Source organism: Bos indicus x Bos taurus, chromosome 3 (assembly GCF_003369695.1).
Source record: "Bos indicus x Bos taurus breed Angus x Brahman F1 hybrid chromosome 3, Bos_hybrid_MaternalHap_v2.0, whole genome shotgun sequence".
In the NCBI taxonomy this organism is placed as follows: Eukaryota; Metazoa; Chordata; class Mammalia; order Artiodactyla; family Bovidae; genus Bos; species Bos indicus x Bos taurus.
This window is the reverse complement of record NC_040078.1, coordinates 16,129,986-16,146,163: the sequence shown is the minus strand read 5'-3', so window position 1 is coordinate 16,146,163 and position 16,178 is coordinate 16,129,986. Positions and strand designations below refer to the sequence as shown.

The following is a 16,178-nucleotide window of genomic DNA, read 5'->3' as shown; positions in this document are numbered from 1 at the left end:
TGAACAACAAACTAACATGGCTGGGTGTTTTTTCCCCAAGAAAATAATATGAGACGTTATCTTTTCACTCCTTCCTATGAAATATTAGGATTTAATCGACCCACATCCAGTGCAGGAATCTCCCTGATTACAAACCAAAGAGTGTGGTAGCCCAGCCTCTGCTTAAATGCTTCCAGAGATGGAGAGCTTACTACTGTAGGCTTGTAGCAGCCCGTTCCATTGTTCCCAGTGTTCTTATTGTAGAATAGTTTCCAGGTTTGCTTCTGTGTCAGATCTCTTTAGCCCTGCAGCATAACTGGACCAAATCAGTTGTTCTTAAATACTAGACAATTAAAAAATAATAGGGACTTCCCTGGCAGTCCAGTGATTAAGACACCAGATTTGATCCCTGGTCAGGAAACTAAGATCCCACTTGCCCCATGCCACAGCAAAGAAGAAAAAAAAATTTTATTGAGTATGTATGGATGAAAAAGAAAGGGCAGAAATGATATAAGTTGTCCAGACCCAGCCCCACCTCTGCCACTTTCTTCTGTCTCTGGCTTCTGGGAGACTTAGATGTCGGCTGGCGTTCTTCCCCCAGAATGGATGCTGTGATGAGACGGCCTTTCCTCTACCCTGGCTTTGCAGCATGTAGTCCTCGTCCTTCCTGTCCTGCTGCCTGGGAGAGCCGGCGGAGTGGGCAATGTCAAGTGCAGGCTCACGCAGTGTCAGGCGCTGCCGTCCGTCCCCTCTTCTGTCCGTCGAGAGCAGGAGGCAGCTTTCTATTGGACCCTATCCTCAGAAGTTTATTTCCTGGACAAGAGTTTTTGTCTTATAAACAAAAGTTTATAAGACTTGGACAAGAAGGGAAGCCTAACTACTCTATCCTCCTTAGAAAGGTCATTTAAATAAATCAGAACATCCTTCAGGCTAGATTGTGTTGACCTGTCCATAGCTGTCTTTGCTCTGCCCTCAGTGGACATGCTGAATACCAAACATTAACATGGCCTTAGGAGCCTTTGCGAGGGGAGTGAATCATTTATAACATTGTGTGGTGGAAATGTCCTGTTTACCTTTTATCCCAAGCACTTAATTTGGATGGTCACAAATAGCTTTAGAAAATCTTGTTTTGTTAGAAAATTCTTGCTTTTCTTTTTTTTTTTAAAGTTGTGGTAAAACACAAATAACTTACAACTTACCATTTTTAAAGCGTGTGGTTCAGTGGCCTTAAACCCTTTCGCATCATTGTGCCACCTTGACCACCATCCAGCTCCACAACTTTTTCCATCTTGCAGAACTGAAACTCTATACTAGTTAAATAGTAACTTCCCATTCATCCCTACCTCCAGTGCCTGGCAACCACTGCTTTACTTTCGTCTCTATGAGTGTGACTGCTCTAAGTACTTCATGTAAGTGGAATCATACTGTATTTGTCTTTTTGTGTCTAGCTTGTATTACTTAGAATAACTTCCTCAAGATTCATCCATGTTGTAACCTGTGTCAGAATTTCCTTCCCTTTTAAGGCTGAATAATATTCCATTGTATGTAATACCATAATTTGTTTATCCATTCATCTGTGGATGGACGTGGCTTGCTTCCACTTTTTGACTGTCCTGAATAATGCTGCTATGAACATGGCTGTACAAATATGTTTTGATCTCTGCTTTCAGTTCTTTGGAATATATACCCAGATGCATAGTTGCTACACTATATGCTAATTCTATCTGTAATTTTTGAAGGACTGCCATACTATTTCCCACGGTGGCCACACCTTTGCACGTTCCTACATTTCTATCAGCAATGTGCAGGGTTTTCTTTTTTTCATATCCTTGTCAGCACTTAGTATTTTCTTCCTTTCTTCTTCCCTTCTGTCTCTTTTCTTCTTTCTTTCTTAATACCTCTCCTTATGGGTGTGGTATTGTGGACTTATTTCTTAATTGGAGGATAATTGCTTTACAATGTTGTGTTAGTTTTTGCTGCACAACCATGCGAATCAGCTATAAGCATACATATATTCCCTCCCTCTTGAGCCTCCTTCCCACCCCCAGCCCTATCTCACCCCTTTGGGTCCTCACAGAGCACTGAGCTGAGTCCCTTTGCTTCACAGCTGCTTCCCGCCAGCCATCTATTTTGCAATGGCAGTCTGTATACTTCAATGCTACTCTCTCTGTTTGTCCCTCCCTCTCCTTCTCCCACTGAGTCCACAATGGTATTGTGGTTTAGATTTGCATTTCTGTAATAAGTAGTGCTGTTGAAGATATTTTCATGTGTTTACGGGCTATTTGTATGTCTTTTTTGGAGAGCTATCTATTCAAGTAGAAAATTCTTTCTCATGTGAACCCAACTCCGGTCTCACTGGCCCTTGGTCTCCAGGGTAACCCCTGATAAGTCTGCCAGTTTGCTCTCTCTGAATGCTTCTGGAAGTTCCAGGGGACTTGCATCTGCTTGTGCTGTTCCCAGGCTGTGGAATGGGATGGCTTGTGGATTCCTTACCTGTCTGGTGACCTTCCCTCAAAGCTGGTCTCATCTGTAGATGTTCCTCTTTAAATTGTTGTATTCTCCTGCCAGTGGAGGACGGTGTGATAGGCACCTGTTCAACCTCAGGTCCTGTGTTTCTGTGACTTGCTACAGTGATCACGTAAGCTCAGGCAGAACTCTTTTGACCACTTCTCGCATAAGCAGCTGAAGGGTTTGAGCTCCTATTCTGTACCTGTGTGGGTTTTGAGGGGAGGGTCTTCAAAACCCCAGTGGTGAATATAGCCAAGGGAGAAACCAGCTGCTTCCCTCTCCACTGAGGGCAGAGCAAGAGGAACTTGGATTATTCCCATGCAAGAGTGATTAGGTTGGAAATTGGGGAGTGCTTCTGGAAAATGAGAGGGAGGTTATGTATGTTTTACTGAGGTTACATAAGTTTTAGAGTTATTTGACTGTTTGGGACATGTCAGTGCACTAGATACTACATTGATGGGCTTTCTAGCCCCAAAGACCTGCCTCCATCCCTAAAGCCCAGACAGGTAGGATGCGTGTGGAGGTCCTGACACAGAGGCCAAGAGAAGTACATTGGACCTGGAAATCAGGTTGTATGACCTTGGTAACGTTAGTTTACCTCTCAGAGCCTCAGTCTTTTCATCTGTAAAATGGAGATGACGTGACCTATCTTGTCCCCTTTGGAGAGTTTTTATGAATTTAGAGAAAAAAAAAACATTTCTTAGAGATAATAACTAGTACTGCAAGTACTAGTACTTAGTACTTTGAGTGCTGTGTTGATTGCTTCTTGGTCCGGGAGGATCCACAACTGTTGAGCCCAGGGCTCTTGGGATAAAGAGAGCGGAGCTGTGGACATCCTAGAGCTGCCGCCCTGAATACAGTCCTGGACTCACTGAATTGGAATGTAGAGGGGAATGTGAAATGGGGAATGTGCGGGGGTGGGGTGGGGGAGGGGCTGGCGTGGCATCCCACTCTAATTGATAAGGCTGTGGAGCAGACAACACTCCGGGCAGTTTAGAAAGAGCAAGAAGGGCTTCATGGAGGAGGTGGCATTTGCGTTATGTCTTGGAGGGTGTTGGAGGGGTTTCCCAAGTATAGAATGGGGGATTATAGGCCACGGGAACAGCACGTGCAAGGACGTGGACTGTGAACCAACGCAGGGCTGTTTGGCCCGGCGGGAGCACAGGTGTGTGCGTGGCAGGTCCGAGTGGGGCGCGCGGGAAGGCCTGAAGAGAGAGGGGGTGCGGGGTAGAGGTGTGGGGGAGGGGAGTCAGGCGCCTGGGCTGCAGCCAGCGCTGCCCCCTTGAGGCCGAAACCTGGCTGCACACAGTCTTGTGGAGGCAGCGAGGTTCCCAGCCTGAGGGCGGGGCGCTGAGTCACACAGTTCTGGGGGCCCTGCTCTGGCCAGGAAGGCCAGGTGACTGCCAGCAGCACCTGCCACGGTGACTCATGGAGTCCCTGCCTGTCAGGGCTGATGTCACTCTGATGTCAGGCCAGGAAGGAGAGGTTACACGTTAATAGGCGGCTGGTCAGCCGCTCTTTGCAGGCTGGGAGTTCCTCACGTTTGTCCTCTCCGACAGCAGTGGCAAGGTTGGCATCCAGCAAGCCTGTGGACCCCTTGCACAGCGAGCTGGGGCAGAATGCTCAGGAAGAGCCCGTTAGGCATGAGGGTTGTTTCTTGCTTTCATGAATCCCTTTAACTCCCTCTCACGCCCTGCTCACCGACACCTGGAAAATATTAAGAACCACCTGTGACAGGTAGTGAGCAGTGGGGACCCATTCTTGGGAGTCACACTGCTGAGGAGGTGCTAGAGGTTTGTGTCCACGTGGCCTTTGGGGGACCCTGCAGCTGGGCTGCACGCTGTCAGGGCAGGTGGGCCTCCCTGGCCCAATCCCTTCAGCTACATACCATCACCTCAAACCCTGCAGTCGTCCCATTCTGGGGGACTTCACTGTGTTCCTCCCCTCAGCATGGCCTGAGGGGAAGTAGGTTAAAGGGTACTTGCGGACACGTTTCTGAAGAGACCATGCCCCTTCACCCCTCCCCGGGCATCGCCTGACTCTGCCGTTGTGCCGTTTTCCATGGCAACTCCACGTGCTGCTTCCACGGGCGGCCTTGTCGCGTCCCCTGGGTGCAGTGTTGTCGCTGGGCGGACTGGGCTCTGGTCGCTGGCACTGCCCCTCCCAGCAGGACCTTAGGGAAGTACCCAGCTTTGCTGGGTTTCCAGATGGGAATGATAGGCCTGCTTCAGAACTTCCAAACCAACCACCTGCCTCACTGGGCTGAGAGGACTAACCAAGCTGGACAGCAGGTCACACCCAGCCTGGCACATGTGAATATGTGCCAGATGCTAGCAATTCACCTGTGTTTCAGGCCACATCTGTCCCTTGAGCTCTGAATTCTTGTCTCCACTCTGCCCAGAGTTTGGACCACAAACCTCCCTGTGTTCTTTGTCCGGCAATGGACACTACCATCCAGCCTGCTCTCTGAGCCAGGACATGCCCAGGATAGCAGGCCAGACCACCCTCTCCCTTGGCTCAGGTTCTTGTCCCATGTTGGCAGGATTCTTTTTGTTATTTATTTAGCTGTGCCTGGGTCTTAGTTGGAGCCTGTGGGCCCCTTGCATTGGGAGTGCAGAGTCTTAGCCACTGGACCCAGGGATGTCCCTCAACAGAATTCCTACAAGGATCCCTGAAACTGATTTCTGTCTCTGGTGAGAGAGCACCAGGTGACCTCCACGCCACTGGTATGGGCCTCTTTCTAGATCACAAGCCTGAATGTTGCTCCCTGGTCTACAGCCATGACTCCCCTTAACTTCCAGGTAAAGCTCAAACTCCTGAGCTTGGAGCAGAGGCCTCCTCCGGCTGCCTGCCCACCATCCCTCGTGCCTGGCCCTCTCTCACCTCTTCCCCTCCAGTGGGACCAGCACTTTGGCACTCATGTCTGCCTCTTCATCCACCTTCTTTCCGGGCCCACCACTGCATCACTTCCTTCCACACCCTCCCTACCTGCTCCATTTCTGTGCATAGCTGAAAGTTTCCTGGGATTTCTGTAAGATTTCAAAAAGAATTTTGGGTACCCAAGAAGGTCACCAGCTTTTCAGTTTGCTAAGTAAGGACCTAAAATTAAATGGTTAAGTAAAAAGTGCTCTGCTGTGCTTAGTCGCTCAGTCATGTTGGACTGCCAGGCTCCTCTGTCCATGGAATTCTCCAGGCAAGAATACTGGAGTGGGTTGCCATTCCCTTCTCCAGGGGACTCTTCCCGACCCAGGGATCCAACCCAGGTTTCCTGCATTGTAGGCAGATTCTCTACTGTCTAAGCATCAGGGAAGCCCAAGTAAAAAGTAGCGATTACCATTGACCGTCACTCATTTCATAAGAGGATGAAACAAGGGCTTAATCTCAGAAGGAAGACACTTAAGCTATATAGCTATCCAGTTTGTTTTTTCTCATTTGGCCTCAGACTAGTAGACTTCTCCACAGACTGTCCTGGGTAGTGCTGGGGCCCAGGTAGAGGTGATTTATTTCTCCTCAGGAGATTGTCAGCTCCTCAGTGTGAGGTTTTTGGCTTTTTTGTTTTTCTGAACGAATGGAAAAAAGTGAAAGTGAGGTCGCTCAGTCGTGTCCGACTCTTTTCTGCCTCATGGACTGTAGCCTACCAGGCTCCTCTGTCCATGGGATTTTCCAGGCAAGAGTACTGGAATGGGTTGCCATTTCCTTCTCCGGAGATCTTCCCGACCCAGAGATTGAACCTGGGTATCCCACATTGTAGGCAGACACTTTTACTGTCTGAGTCACCGGGGAAGTCCTGCACAAATAGAGGAACAGTGATTAACTTTCTGGTTGGTGGTTTATAGGGTTTGAGGGAAGGCATGTCGTCCAGAGTGGGGACGTTGCCTGGTGTGCCGCTCAGCTTGTGGGTCCCTGTGTCTCCACCCCACCCCCTGTCTGTGAATGTCTGGCTTTGTGGTTTGTCCCTCTCCCCTTGTTCCTTCATCTTTCTGTCACCCTCTGGCTTCCTTTTTCTTTCTTTTGCCTCTTATTCCCAGCCCACTCCTGTGTTCCCTCTCTGTACTCCAGCCCTGGAGCCTAGTAGCCCATATTTTAACTGGTCATAATATATAACTTAAAAGTATTGTGTTAGAAAATGTTTTATGTTCTGTGTTCTGAATTTAGAGTCAGTTTTTAAACAGATGTTTTTGTGTGCTGGGCGCGTGCTAGGTCCTTTAGCCTGTGATCTGAGGTGACCTGTGTAGAAGGAAGCCACCCCCTTCCTTAGAAACAAAGAAGCGAGGTCTAAAAGAAGCTGAGTGCCTTGACCAAAGCTACAAATCTGGTATGAAGGCCTCTGCCATCTTTTGTATCGAATTTCTCTATTCCAGAACCCAATTAAGCAAACCCAAACCCATTTTCAAATTAACAGAAATATGTCTTTTGTTTTAAAAACTCATGTGGAAAAAACTCACAGGTAGTCTCTCTCAGCCTCACTTACTGGACATGGTCATTCATTCATTCACTTTGTTATGAATATAAAAGTACATCGTCTGATCTGGAAATACTATTACGGAGACACACTCCGTGTTGGATGTTAATGTATCAGTCCTTTTTTTTTCCCAGGTGATTTTCCATAATTGAAATTTTACTAATTACACAGTTTTCAGCAAGATGCAGGCTCGTGTTAAGTACTGAGTTTACAAAGATGAGTAGGACACAGTCCTTGAATTTGAGAAATGTTCAATCTAGAGATGAGTTTTTTTTTTTAAATGAAGTGGAAAAAAGTTTATTCTTGGAGTCAGAAAGCTTTAACACTTATTTTTTACAAAACTTCAGGCAAGCTATTTAACCTCCCTGTGTCTCATTTTCCCCATCTGTAAAGTGAGGGTGATATTATTACCGATCTCAGAATACTCAGAGTACTGTTGTGAGAATTAAATTAGTTAGTTTGCATTTAGTATTATAGGTAGGATGGTGCCTGGCACGTAGTAAACTCTGAGTAAATGTCAGGCATCGTCATAGTTGTTGCTGTTATGGTCTCGTGACCACCACCACTGTCCTTATGCCCGTTACTTCCTGGCACACGGGGGCATATGGGAGCCAGTGAATGCCGGTTCCTTCCCCTCTTTCATTCCACATGCTAGCTGCAGTGAAACACTAGGAAATATAAAATACGTTTGTCTAAACGGAAAAAATGTGTTCTCTGTTGTTGCTAACGTTTTATAGCCTTCCTGAGCCTCTGCATCTGTAAACCTGTAATAATAGTACCTGCCTCGTGAGATACTATGAACATCACGTAGGCAAAGAACCACTTGGAGCTGGAGTAGAGTGAGCGTCCACCAAGGTCAATGGTAGAAGTACTAGCAATATTTTATTAGTATGCAGTTAGTATTAATAATATTATTATTAAACTTATTTTCCCCTGAGCCCTAGTTTCTTCTATAAAATGGAAATGTTTATTAGTAATAGCAATACACCTTCCATCTCAGGGGACAAATGGTCTGAGTCAGGGGTTCCCGTTGTCATCTATCCTGAAGTAGAAAATGGCAACTCACTCCAGCATTCTTACCTGAGAATCCCATGAAGAGAGGAGGCTGGCAGGTTACAGTCCATAGGGTTGCATAGAATTGGACACGACTGAGAGACTAACATTATTGTCATCTAGGGAGGTTTTTAAAAAGTCTTGTTATGTAAGACAATCTTAACTATGTGTTGGAAAAATTTTGTTCGGGCTGGTAGCATTCCTGGGTTATTTGAGAGAAAATTCCTCCTTTAATCTCTGGAAATCTGAGCCACCAAAGGTTACACATCCTTTTTCTGGACTTCATATTATGTTGGGGGCCAGAACTCAGGGTCAGAAGTACACTGGTCTCCTTTTCTTCCTGAAATATCTTTCTGGGTTTGAGGGATCTTTTAAAGACCCTGATGGCTGAAACTTACCATGGAGATTCTAAGGCTATAGGTCAAGGATTGGACCTAAAAGACCACTGATGAATCTGAACATGTCTGGGTTTAAGAACCACTGGACTGAATGACCATCCATGGTCAACCGTATTTCCTATGTAGAGTTGTCCCTGTCTCCTGGTTTTAGCTTTCCTTCTAGCGTCCCCACACCCTCCTTTAATCCTTCAGTCATCCCCTGCTATGAGTCTAATTGTTCCCTGTTAGGTTGGGCTGGGAAGAACACAAAAGAATAAGAGGCTTGTCCCTCCCATTTATCCAAGGTTGATCTGGGGCTGAGTTGCTCTGCGACCTTGGACAAGTTGCTTTCCCTCTCTGGGCTCTCTGTACAATGCGGAGGGCGAACACGCTCTTGTGTCCCTTCCAGTGCTGCTGCAGTGTGGTGTTTTTCCCCTCCTGGGGAATGCACGCCCCTTCTGGAAGGTTCCGTCCTGAGCAGAAGAAAGGTCACCCTCTCCTCCAATCCCTTGCTACTTGTTCTACTCCTGACTCAGGGAGGCTCGACATCTTGTATAAACTGGTTCTGTGGTATTTTTAATTTCTTGATGGAAAAATGATGAACTGAAAAGAAAATATTTTAAACTCCAGAGCATTCAGTGCCTGGTCCCTCGGGCCCATATTTGCGGCTGAGTCAGGCCTCGTGTCAGCGTTCTCGCTTTGATACTTGCCCTTCTGCAGCCTTGGGGGTTTCTGCAGCAATGTGGTTCCCATGGAGCGGGAGGGGCCCAGGAGGGTGCCCAGTCCACCTCCCTTCTTGGGCACAGTATATTAAATCCATCCAGGCAGTAAGAGTCTGTTGTTACATAATTTAAAAACATATATTTATTTATTTGGCTGAGCTGGGTCTTAGTTGCAGCATGTGGGATCTTAAGTTGCCACATAGGAGATCTAGTTCCCTGACCAGGGATCGAACCTGAGTCCCCTGCATTGGGAGTGTGGAGTTTTAGCTACTGGACCACCAGCAAAGTCCTAGAGAATCAGTTGTTTAGATAAATATTTTTATTGCAAAAAGGCATGTTGCTGCTAAGTCACTTCAGTCGTGTCCGACTCTGTGCGACCTCATAGATGGCAGCCCACCAGGCTCCCCTGTCCCTGGGATTCTCCAGGCAAGAACACTGGAGTGGGTTGCCATTTCCTTCTCCAATGCGTGAAAGTGAAAAGTGAAAGTGAAGTTGCTCAGTCATATCTGACTCTTAGCGACCCCATGGACTGCAGCCTACCAGGCTCCTCTGTCCATGGGATTTTCCAGGCAAGAGTACTGGAGTGAGGTGCCACTGCCTTCTCTGAAAAAGGGGCATACAGGAGATTAAAATGTTAATGGTGCTTATATCTGGCGCTGTATATCCTTCCTTTTTTTTCTTTCTGTGTATGAATATATATTTGTTGTTGTTGTTATTCTGTTGCCAAGCCAAGTCTGACTCTTTGTGACCCCATGGAGTGCAGCACAACAGGCTTTCCTGTCCCTCACCATCTCTCAGAGTTTGCCCAAGATTATGTCCATTGAACTGGCGATGCCATTCAACCATCTCATTCTCTGTCACCCTCTTTTCCTTCTGCCCTCAGTCTTTCCCAGCATCACAGTCTTTTTCAGTGGGTTGGCTGTTTGCATCCGGTTGCCAAATTATTGGAGCTTCAGCTTCAGCCTTAGTCCTTCCAATGAGTATTCAGAATATATATTATGGCATATCATATAACATGGGCTTCCCAGGTGTCTCTGTGGTGAAGAGTCTGCCTGCAATGCAGGAGTCACAGGAGACATGGGTTTGATCCCTGGGTCAGGAAGATCCCCATGGAGAAGGAAATGGCAACTCACTCCAGTATTCTTGCCTGGATAGTCCCATGGTCAGAGGAACCTGGCAGGCTACAGTCCATGAGGTCGCAAAGAGTTGGACACGACTGAAGCAACTTAGCACACCACACGCAAAACTTTGGATCACACTATATGGACTTTTTCTTGTCTCACATTTTTCATTATATCATATTCTTAGTTGTTTTCTGAGATATTTTTAAAGACTATTGCAATGTATGATTATATCAGAATTTGTATGGCTAGTCCTTTAGGGTTGGATAGTTGCTTGTTTTCAGCGTAAGATTCACTATGATTAATTTTATTCTATCAGTCGGGACTTCAGGGTTCATGAATAATTAATAATGACTATTCTATCCACAGAGTCCAGGAGTTCTACTACGACCAAGCTGCCCACCTCCACGCAGGTGAGCTCATGTTCTTATAAAAGGGTCATGGCGACAGCACCTAGAGTTGAGGGTTGTGGGCTGGCGTCAGGCAGAAGTTGACTCCAATTGCACCTCTACCACTTACCAGAAATGTGGCTGTGAGCAACTAGCCTGAACACAGGGGCTCTGTAAAGCACACCTCTGTAAAGCAGGGGAAGAGCAGTTCTCTCGTCCCAGTGATATAGGCCACGTAAAGTGTGGATTGGTTCTGGCCCGGCTCACTGAGCAGCTGTGTGTCTGGGGGCTGCTGTTTCATCTCTGAACCTCTGGGCATCCCGATAGCTTAGCTTGTGTATCTGTGCTCTTCCCCTATGGACTCCTGGTGTCATAATTTTCTGAAAAGAGGATTACTTCTGAAGCTGCTTAACAAATCCTTGTGTAATCCAATTTCCCATTCAACTATATCTCATCTCCTGGTCCTTAATTCCCTCAATGCTAAGCGGGGAGGCTCAGCCACTCCTGGAGCTGGGCAGCATGGGGAAGAGCCAGGGTCTTGCATCTTGGCCATATTGGATGCAGGACTGTCCAGGCACCAGCGGGAACAGCTCCAGGGTGCAGCCCACACTCACGGGGCTGGAGGGTGGAGGGAACTGACACTGAGAACTTGCCACGCCTCACTAGGCTCTAAGCCTGGCATCTCCTCCCTCATTTGACCTTTATGATCACCAAGATTTGGGTGCCCTAATGATCATGCCTGTACTGATCAGTCATGTCTGACTCTTATAGCCCACCAGGCTCCTCTGTCCATGGGATTTTCCAGGCAAGAATACTGGAGTGGGTTGCCATGTCCTTCTCCAGGGGATCTTCCCAACCCAGGGATCGAACCCACATCTCTTATGTGTCCTGCATTGGCAGGCGGGTTCTTTATCACTAGCACCACTTGGGAAGCCTACAAGGGAGGAAAACTGATGCCCATGTGGATTAAGAAATTTCCCCTGCCTTCCATAACTAGTAAGTGGTGGATCCAAGATTCTAGCCTGAGCTTTTCCCAGTAAGTGGTAGTACCCACGCCCTGGCACCAGACCCATAATACATCTGCTGTTTCAGGTTACTTATTGAGTATCTCCTCTGTGGAAGGGGTGTGCCCTTAAGCTCCTGGTGGAGAGACATGTGGGAAGAAATCCCTACCCTGAGTAGGTGAGCTATAGATACAAGTAAGTTGAGAGTGATGGGTCAGACAAGGAGAGGTCCACGAGCTGGAGAAAGGATTGCCATGGGTGGATCAGGCAGGAGGTGAAGGAGGAGATAGTGTCTGAGCTGGGTCCTGAACGATGGTGGAATCTGCAGAAAGAGGCTCACAGTGAGGAATATTTCTTTTAGGCACCTACTACTACTGAAGATAATGAAAATATTTTCTCCAAAGATTCTGCAAAAACAACCAGCCTCCCAGGTAAGGACTGGATATTTTTGAGTTGCTGTTGCTTATGGGGCACAAAAGAACTTGTCTCTGCAGAAAGTCCTTTCTTTTTGGAAGTGTTGGCAGAGGGCTGGTCTGCTTAATGAAAAGGATCGATGGCAGAAATAGTCTTTTATTACTTTATACTTTCAAGTTTGATATCTTTAGCTAAGATATCGTGAAGGGACCGTAAGAAGAGTAAGATAAATCAGTAAACAACGTCACATTTGGCCCAGAATACAAATGAATGTGCTACAAACAAAATTAATAAAGTCTGTATTGAAATACCCTTTTGAGGAATGAAATAAATCTTTGGGAAGGCCTTCATTCCAATGCTTCTGATTGCCTATACCTGCAAGACTAGGGAAACTTAGTAACGTTTGCATCAAGAAAGATCCCAACCAGGGCTTCCCTGGTGGCTCAGTAGTAAAGAATCCCCCTGCCAATCAACTGGGGAGACATGAGTTTGATCCCTGATCCTAGAGGAACCCCCATGCTGCAGAGAAACTAAGCCTGGACACCACAACTATTGAGTCTGTGCTCGAGTGTCTTTGAGCCACAGCTGCTGAGCCCACATGCTGCAACTGCTGAAGCCCAAGTGCCCTAGAACCCATGCTCCACAGCAAGAGAAGCTACTGCCACGAGAGGCCTGCACACCGCAACTGGAGAGTAGCCCCCACTTGCCACAACTGGAGAAGAGGTCACACAGCAACCGAGACCTAGCACAGCCCCCAAAAAAGGAAAGGGAAAGATCCCAGGTCCTGTGTTTGCTTTACTATTAATATATGGATGGGACTCATGGAGTCCAGACTCTGGAGGCTCAGCAGCTGAACGCATTCACCTGATGGTTCTTGGGCTTTCTGAGGGAGTCCCTGGCCTCCATACCTTTAACTGGGCAGATTCCTGCCATGCCTGGCTGCCCATGCCCTGCCATTGCTATTGCAAAGCCCCACCTAGTGTAGTGAACTTAGGGGGACCTGCCAAACACCTGGGGCTAAGCTCTGCGTGCACAGCTGGGAACTTGGAGTCGAACCCATCCCTGCTCTCCCGGAGTCTACCATCCAGGGGGTAGGCTCTGGCAAAGACTAAAGCGGTAACTAGCAGAGAGTGGAATGTGGCCAAAAGGGAGCCACAGGTAAAGCAAAGGGGATTTAGAGTCCTGAGGGAATCATAGAAAGTTCACAGAGGAGGTGCCATTTGAATGAATGGTGTGGGTGGGACAGCAGGAGGTTGGGGCAACAAGCAGTTCAGGGGATACAGTGGAGGAAGAACCCTTGAGTCTTCTCTAGACACTCTCACCAATGATCTGTCTAATCCAGCCCTGTGTCTTTAAAGACCGTCTATGGGCTGATGACTCCCAAATGTACAGCCCCATCTCTGACCTTCCCATGAAGATCCAGCCAGACTGGTGTATCCAACTACCTAGGTGACATGTCCACCTGATACCTACCAAAACTCTCAGACCTGACGTGTCTAAAAGAGAATGCTTGATGCCTCCCCGCCTCTTCAACCCAAATCTGTTCTCATCCTTCTTCCTCATTTCGGTAAAGACAACACCTCCTCTGGGTTGCTGAGGCTAGAAGGTGAGACAGGCTTCCTCTGCTATGCCTCATCCCATGTCCCGTCCTTCAGCAGGCCCTGCCAGTTGTATCCTGAGGTTTGTCCAGGAGCTGACCACTTCTCACCCCTCCACTGCCAACACCTGGCCCAGCCATTGCTGTCTTTTCTCCAGGAGGACTTTAGGGTCTGCCTGCTGGTCTGTTGGCTTTTAGTCTTTTGTTTTAATATTTATTTATTTATCTGGCTATGCTGGGTCTTAGCTGTGGCACCTGGATTCTTTTTAGTTGTGGCTTGTGGAATTTAGTTCCCTGACCAGGGCTTGAACTCGGACTCCCTGTACTGAGGACGTGGAGTCAGCCACTCACCCACTGGATGTCCCTCCTGGCTTTTGTCTTAACCCCCAACTGACTCTTTTCCAGCCAAAAGCCAGAATGACTCTTAAAACACAAATTTAAGCTCTTCTTGGCTCAACACCATCTTGTCTCCCAGAGTAAAAGCTGAAGACCTAACAAAGACCCTAGTCTCCACGAAGTCAGGCCCTGATCTTGAGGTATCACCTCCTCCTCTCTCTTGCTCATCTGCTCTGCCTTCCTCACTTCCACACGTGTTCACCGCATGGCCTTTGCACCTACTGCTTGCTCTGCCTGGATGCTCTTCCCCTGACCTCCCCTTGGACAGCCCTTTCATATATCCAGGCCTCTGCTCAAATGTCCCCCCTCACCCCCCTGCCCAGGGAGGCCTTTCCCAATCACCCAATTTGACAGAACCCTCTACTGTCACGCTCCCCTTTCTATGCTTTGTTTTCCATCATTGCCTTTGTCAGTGCTGACATCTTATTAGATATGTATTTGTTTGTCTGTCTCCCTTGATTAGACTGTAAGATCCAGGAAGCCAGGAGTCTTTCTGTCATCCAATTATCTGTATCCCTGAGGCTTAGAACAAAGCCTGGCATGTGACAGACACTCAGTAAATATTTGTTGAATGAAGGAAGGAACAAATACAAAAGATGATGAAGTATTAGTGAAAGAGTAAGCCAAGCGTACACGAAATGCCTGTCTCTGCCAAGAGACGTGGGACACGCTGGGAGACACCGGCCCTTGTGGTCAGTGCTAAGGCAAAGCCTGCATCTACTAGACACTTGGAGTGATGACTGGCATCCCATCTTTATCAGCAGTGGGTACCATTTAGGGTGGAAGAGCCTGAATCCAAAGTCCATGAGACTGTAAGTGTCTGCATTTTCAGCAGAAGGGAATGGTGATTTGGCTTAGACTACTCTCTGTCTAGCCCAGGGTCTGTCTCTGGCAGCCAGGGGAAGTAGCTTTCTCTGGAAGGAGATGGTTGTTTGTGAAGCTAGTTTGTTTTCACATTCATTCAATGAAATATTTAGATGGGCCTGCTTTGTGCAAGGCACCACATGAGGAGTTGGAATGTTAAAAGTGAAAAAGACACACATGGTCCCTGCTTTCAGGGAGTTTAGGCTGGAGGTGGAGCTGGGGGAGTAAGCAAGGCGGGCCAGCGTGGAGCAGGATCACTTCTCAAAGGGAGTGCTTCTCATCTCATGTGAGATTCAAAGGCCAAGCAGGGGGACTGGCCAGCCAAGGGGAAAGGGTGCAGCAAGGGTGGATGAGCATTCTGGGGGCGAAGAGAACGCGGGTACAGGAGAGGGAATATGCGTGAGAAAGATGGACTGAAATTCAGATGGCTGGGGCTTGTGTACCAACTGGGGAGACAGGTGAGAAGTGATGATCCGGTGGGGACAGCTGCACCCAGACACTTGATTTAAAGCATCCGCGCCTCCAGGAGCTGCTGTCAAGGAGGTCCCCTGAGGCTCTGCTTCTTGCACTCCCCCGTGCCTCGTGGGGCCGGCTGAGTGCCACTAGAAAAGCTGCTCTGAAAGTGAGTGGGAGTCTGTGGCTGGCCGCAGGCACTCAGAAGCTCTGAGCTGGAGGTGTATCTCTTGCCAAGTGGTGGCATCCTGGGGTCTGTCAGACTGTGCTGGGGGAGACCTTCTAGAGTTGGCTTTGGCCAGAACACTGACAAGTTTGCCAGGCAGAGCTGTTTCCTCCTCCAGGGGTGAGGTTCTTTTGAGGTTTTGGCAGCACCTGCTGAGTGGTTTATTTTTTTTTTTCCCCCTTCTTTCCTCTGCTCCTCTTCCTCCTCTTCTTCCTCTCCCTTTTACTTTTTTTTTTTTCTAGTGCAAGATTCTACTTCGGTACCACTGCCCGCATTCCTGGTGGCTGGAGGAAGCCTGGCCTTTGGGACCCTCCTCTGCATCGGCATCATCCTGAGGTGAGAAGGGCCCCGGGGTGGCCCCGCAGCATTCTCAGGCTTCACATCTAGCTTTGCCAGTGCTAGGATGGTGGCCATGGGTTGGAGAGCCACGAGTGGATTCCAGATATATTTGAGAGGTAGAATGGAAAGATCTGATGACAGCTTAGATGGGAAGGATGAAGGAGAGGAAGGAATCAAGTCTGACCCTTAAGTTTCTGGCTTAAGCAGAACAACCAAGTAGAAAAACAATGCTTACATCTTGGTACCACTGGGGAAACCCCAAGTGGGCAAGTTT

The 16,178-nt window shown here is 47.9% G+C and overlaps 1 protein-coding gene across 1 annotated transcript in view; it reads left to right on the top strand.

The window, feature by feature from the left end:
* The window catches only part of IL6R (interleukin 6 receptor), a 55,020-nt gene that overhangs the window by 29,244 nt on the left and 9,598 nt on the right, over nucleotides 1-16,178 (top strand). The window contains exons 7-9 of the mRNA XM_027532103.1: nucleotides 10,592-10,635; nucleotides 11,977-12,046; nucleotides 15,808-15,901. Coding sequence (XP_027387904.1) covers nucleotides 10,592-10,635; nucleotides 11,977-12,046; nucleotides 15,808-15,901 — 208 coding nt within the window. The remainder of the gene's footprint in view (nucleotides 1-10,591; nucleotides 10,636-11,976; nucleotides 12,047-15,807; nucleotides 15,902-16,178) is intronic.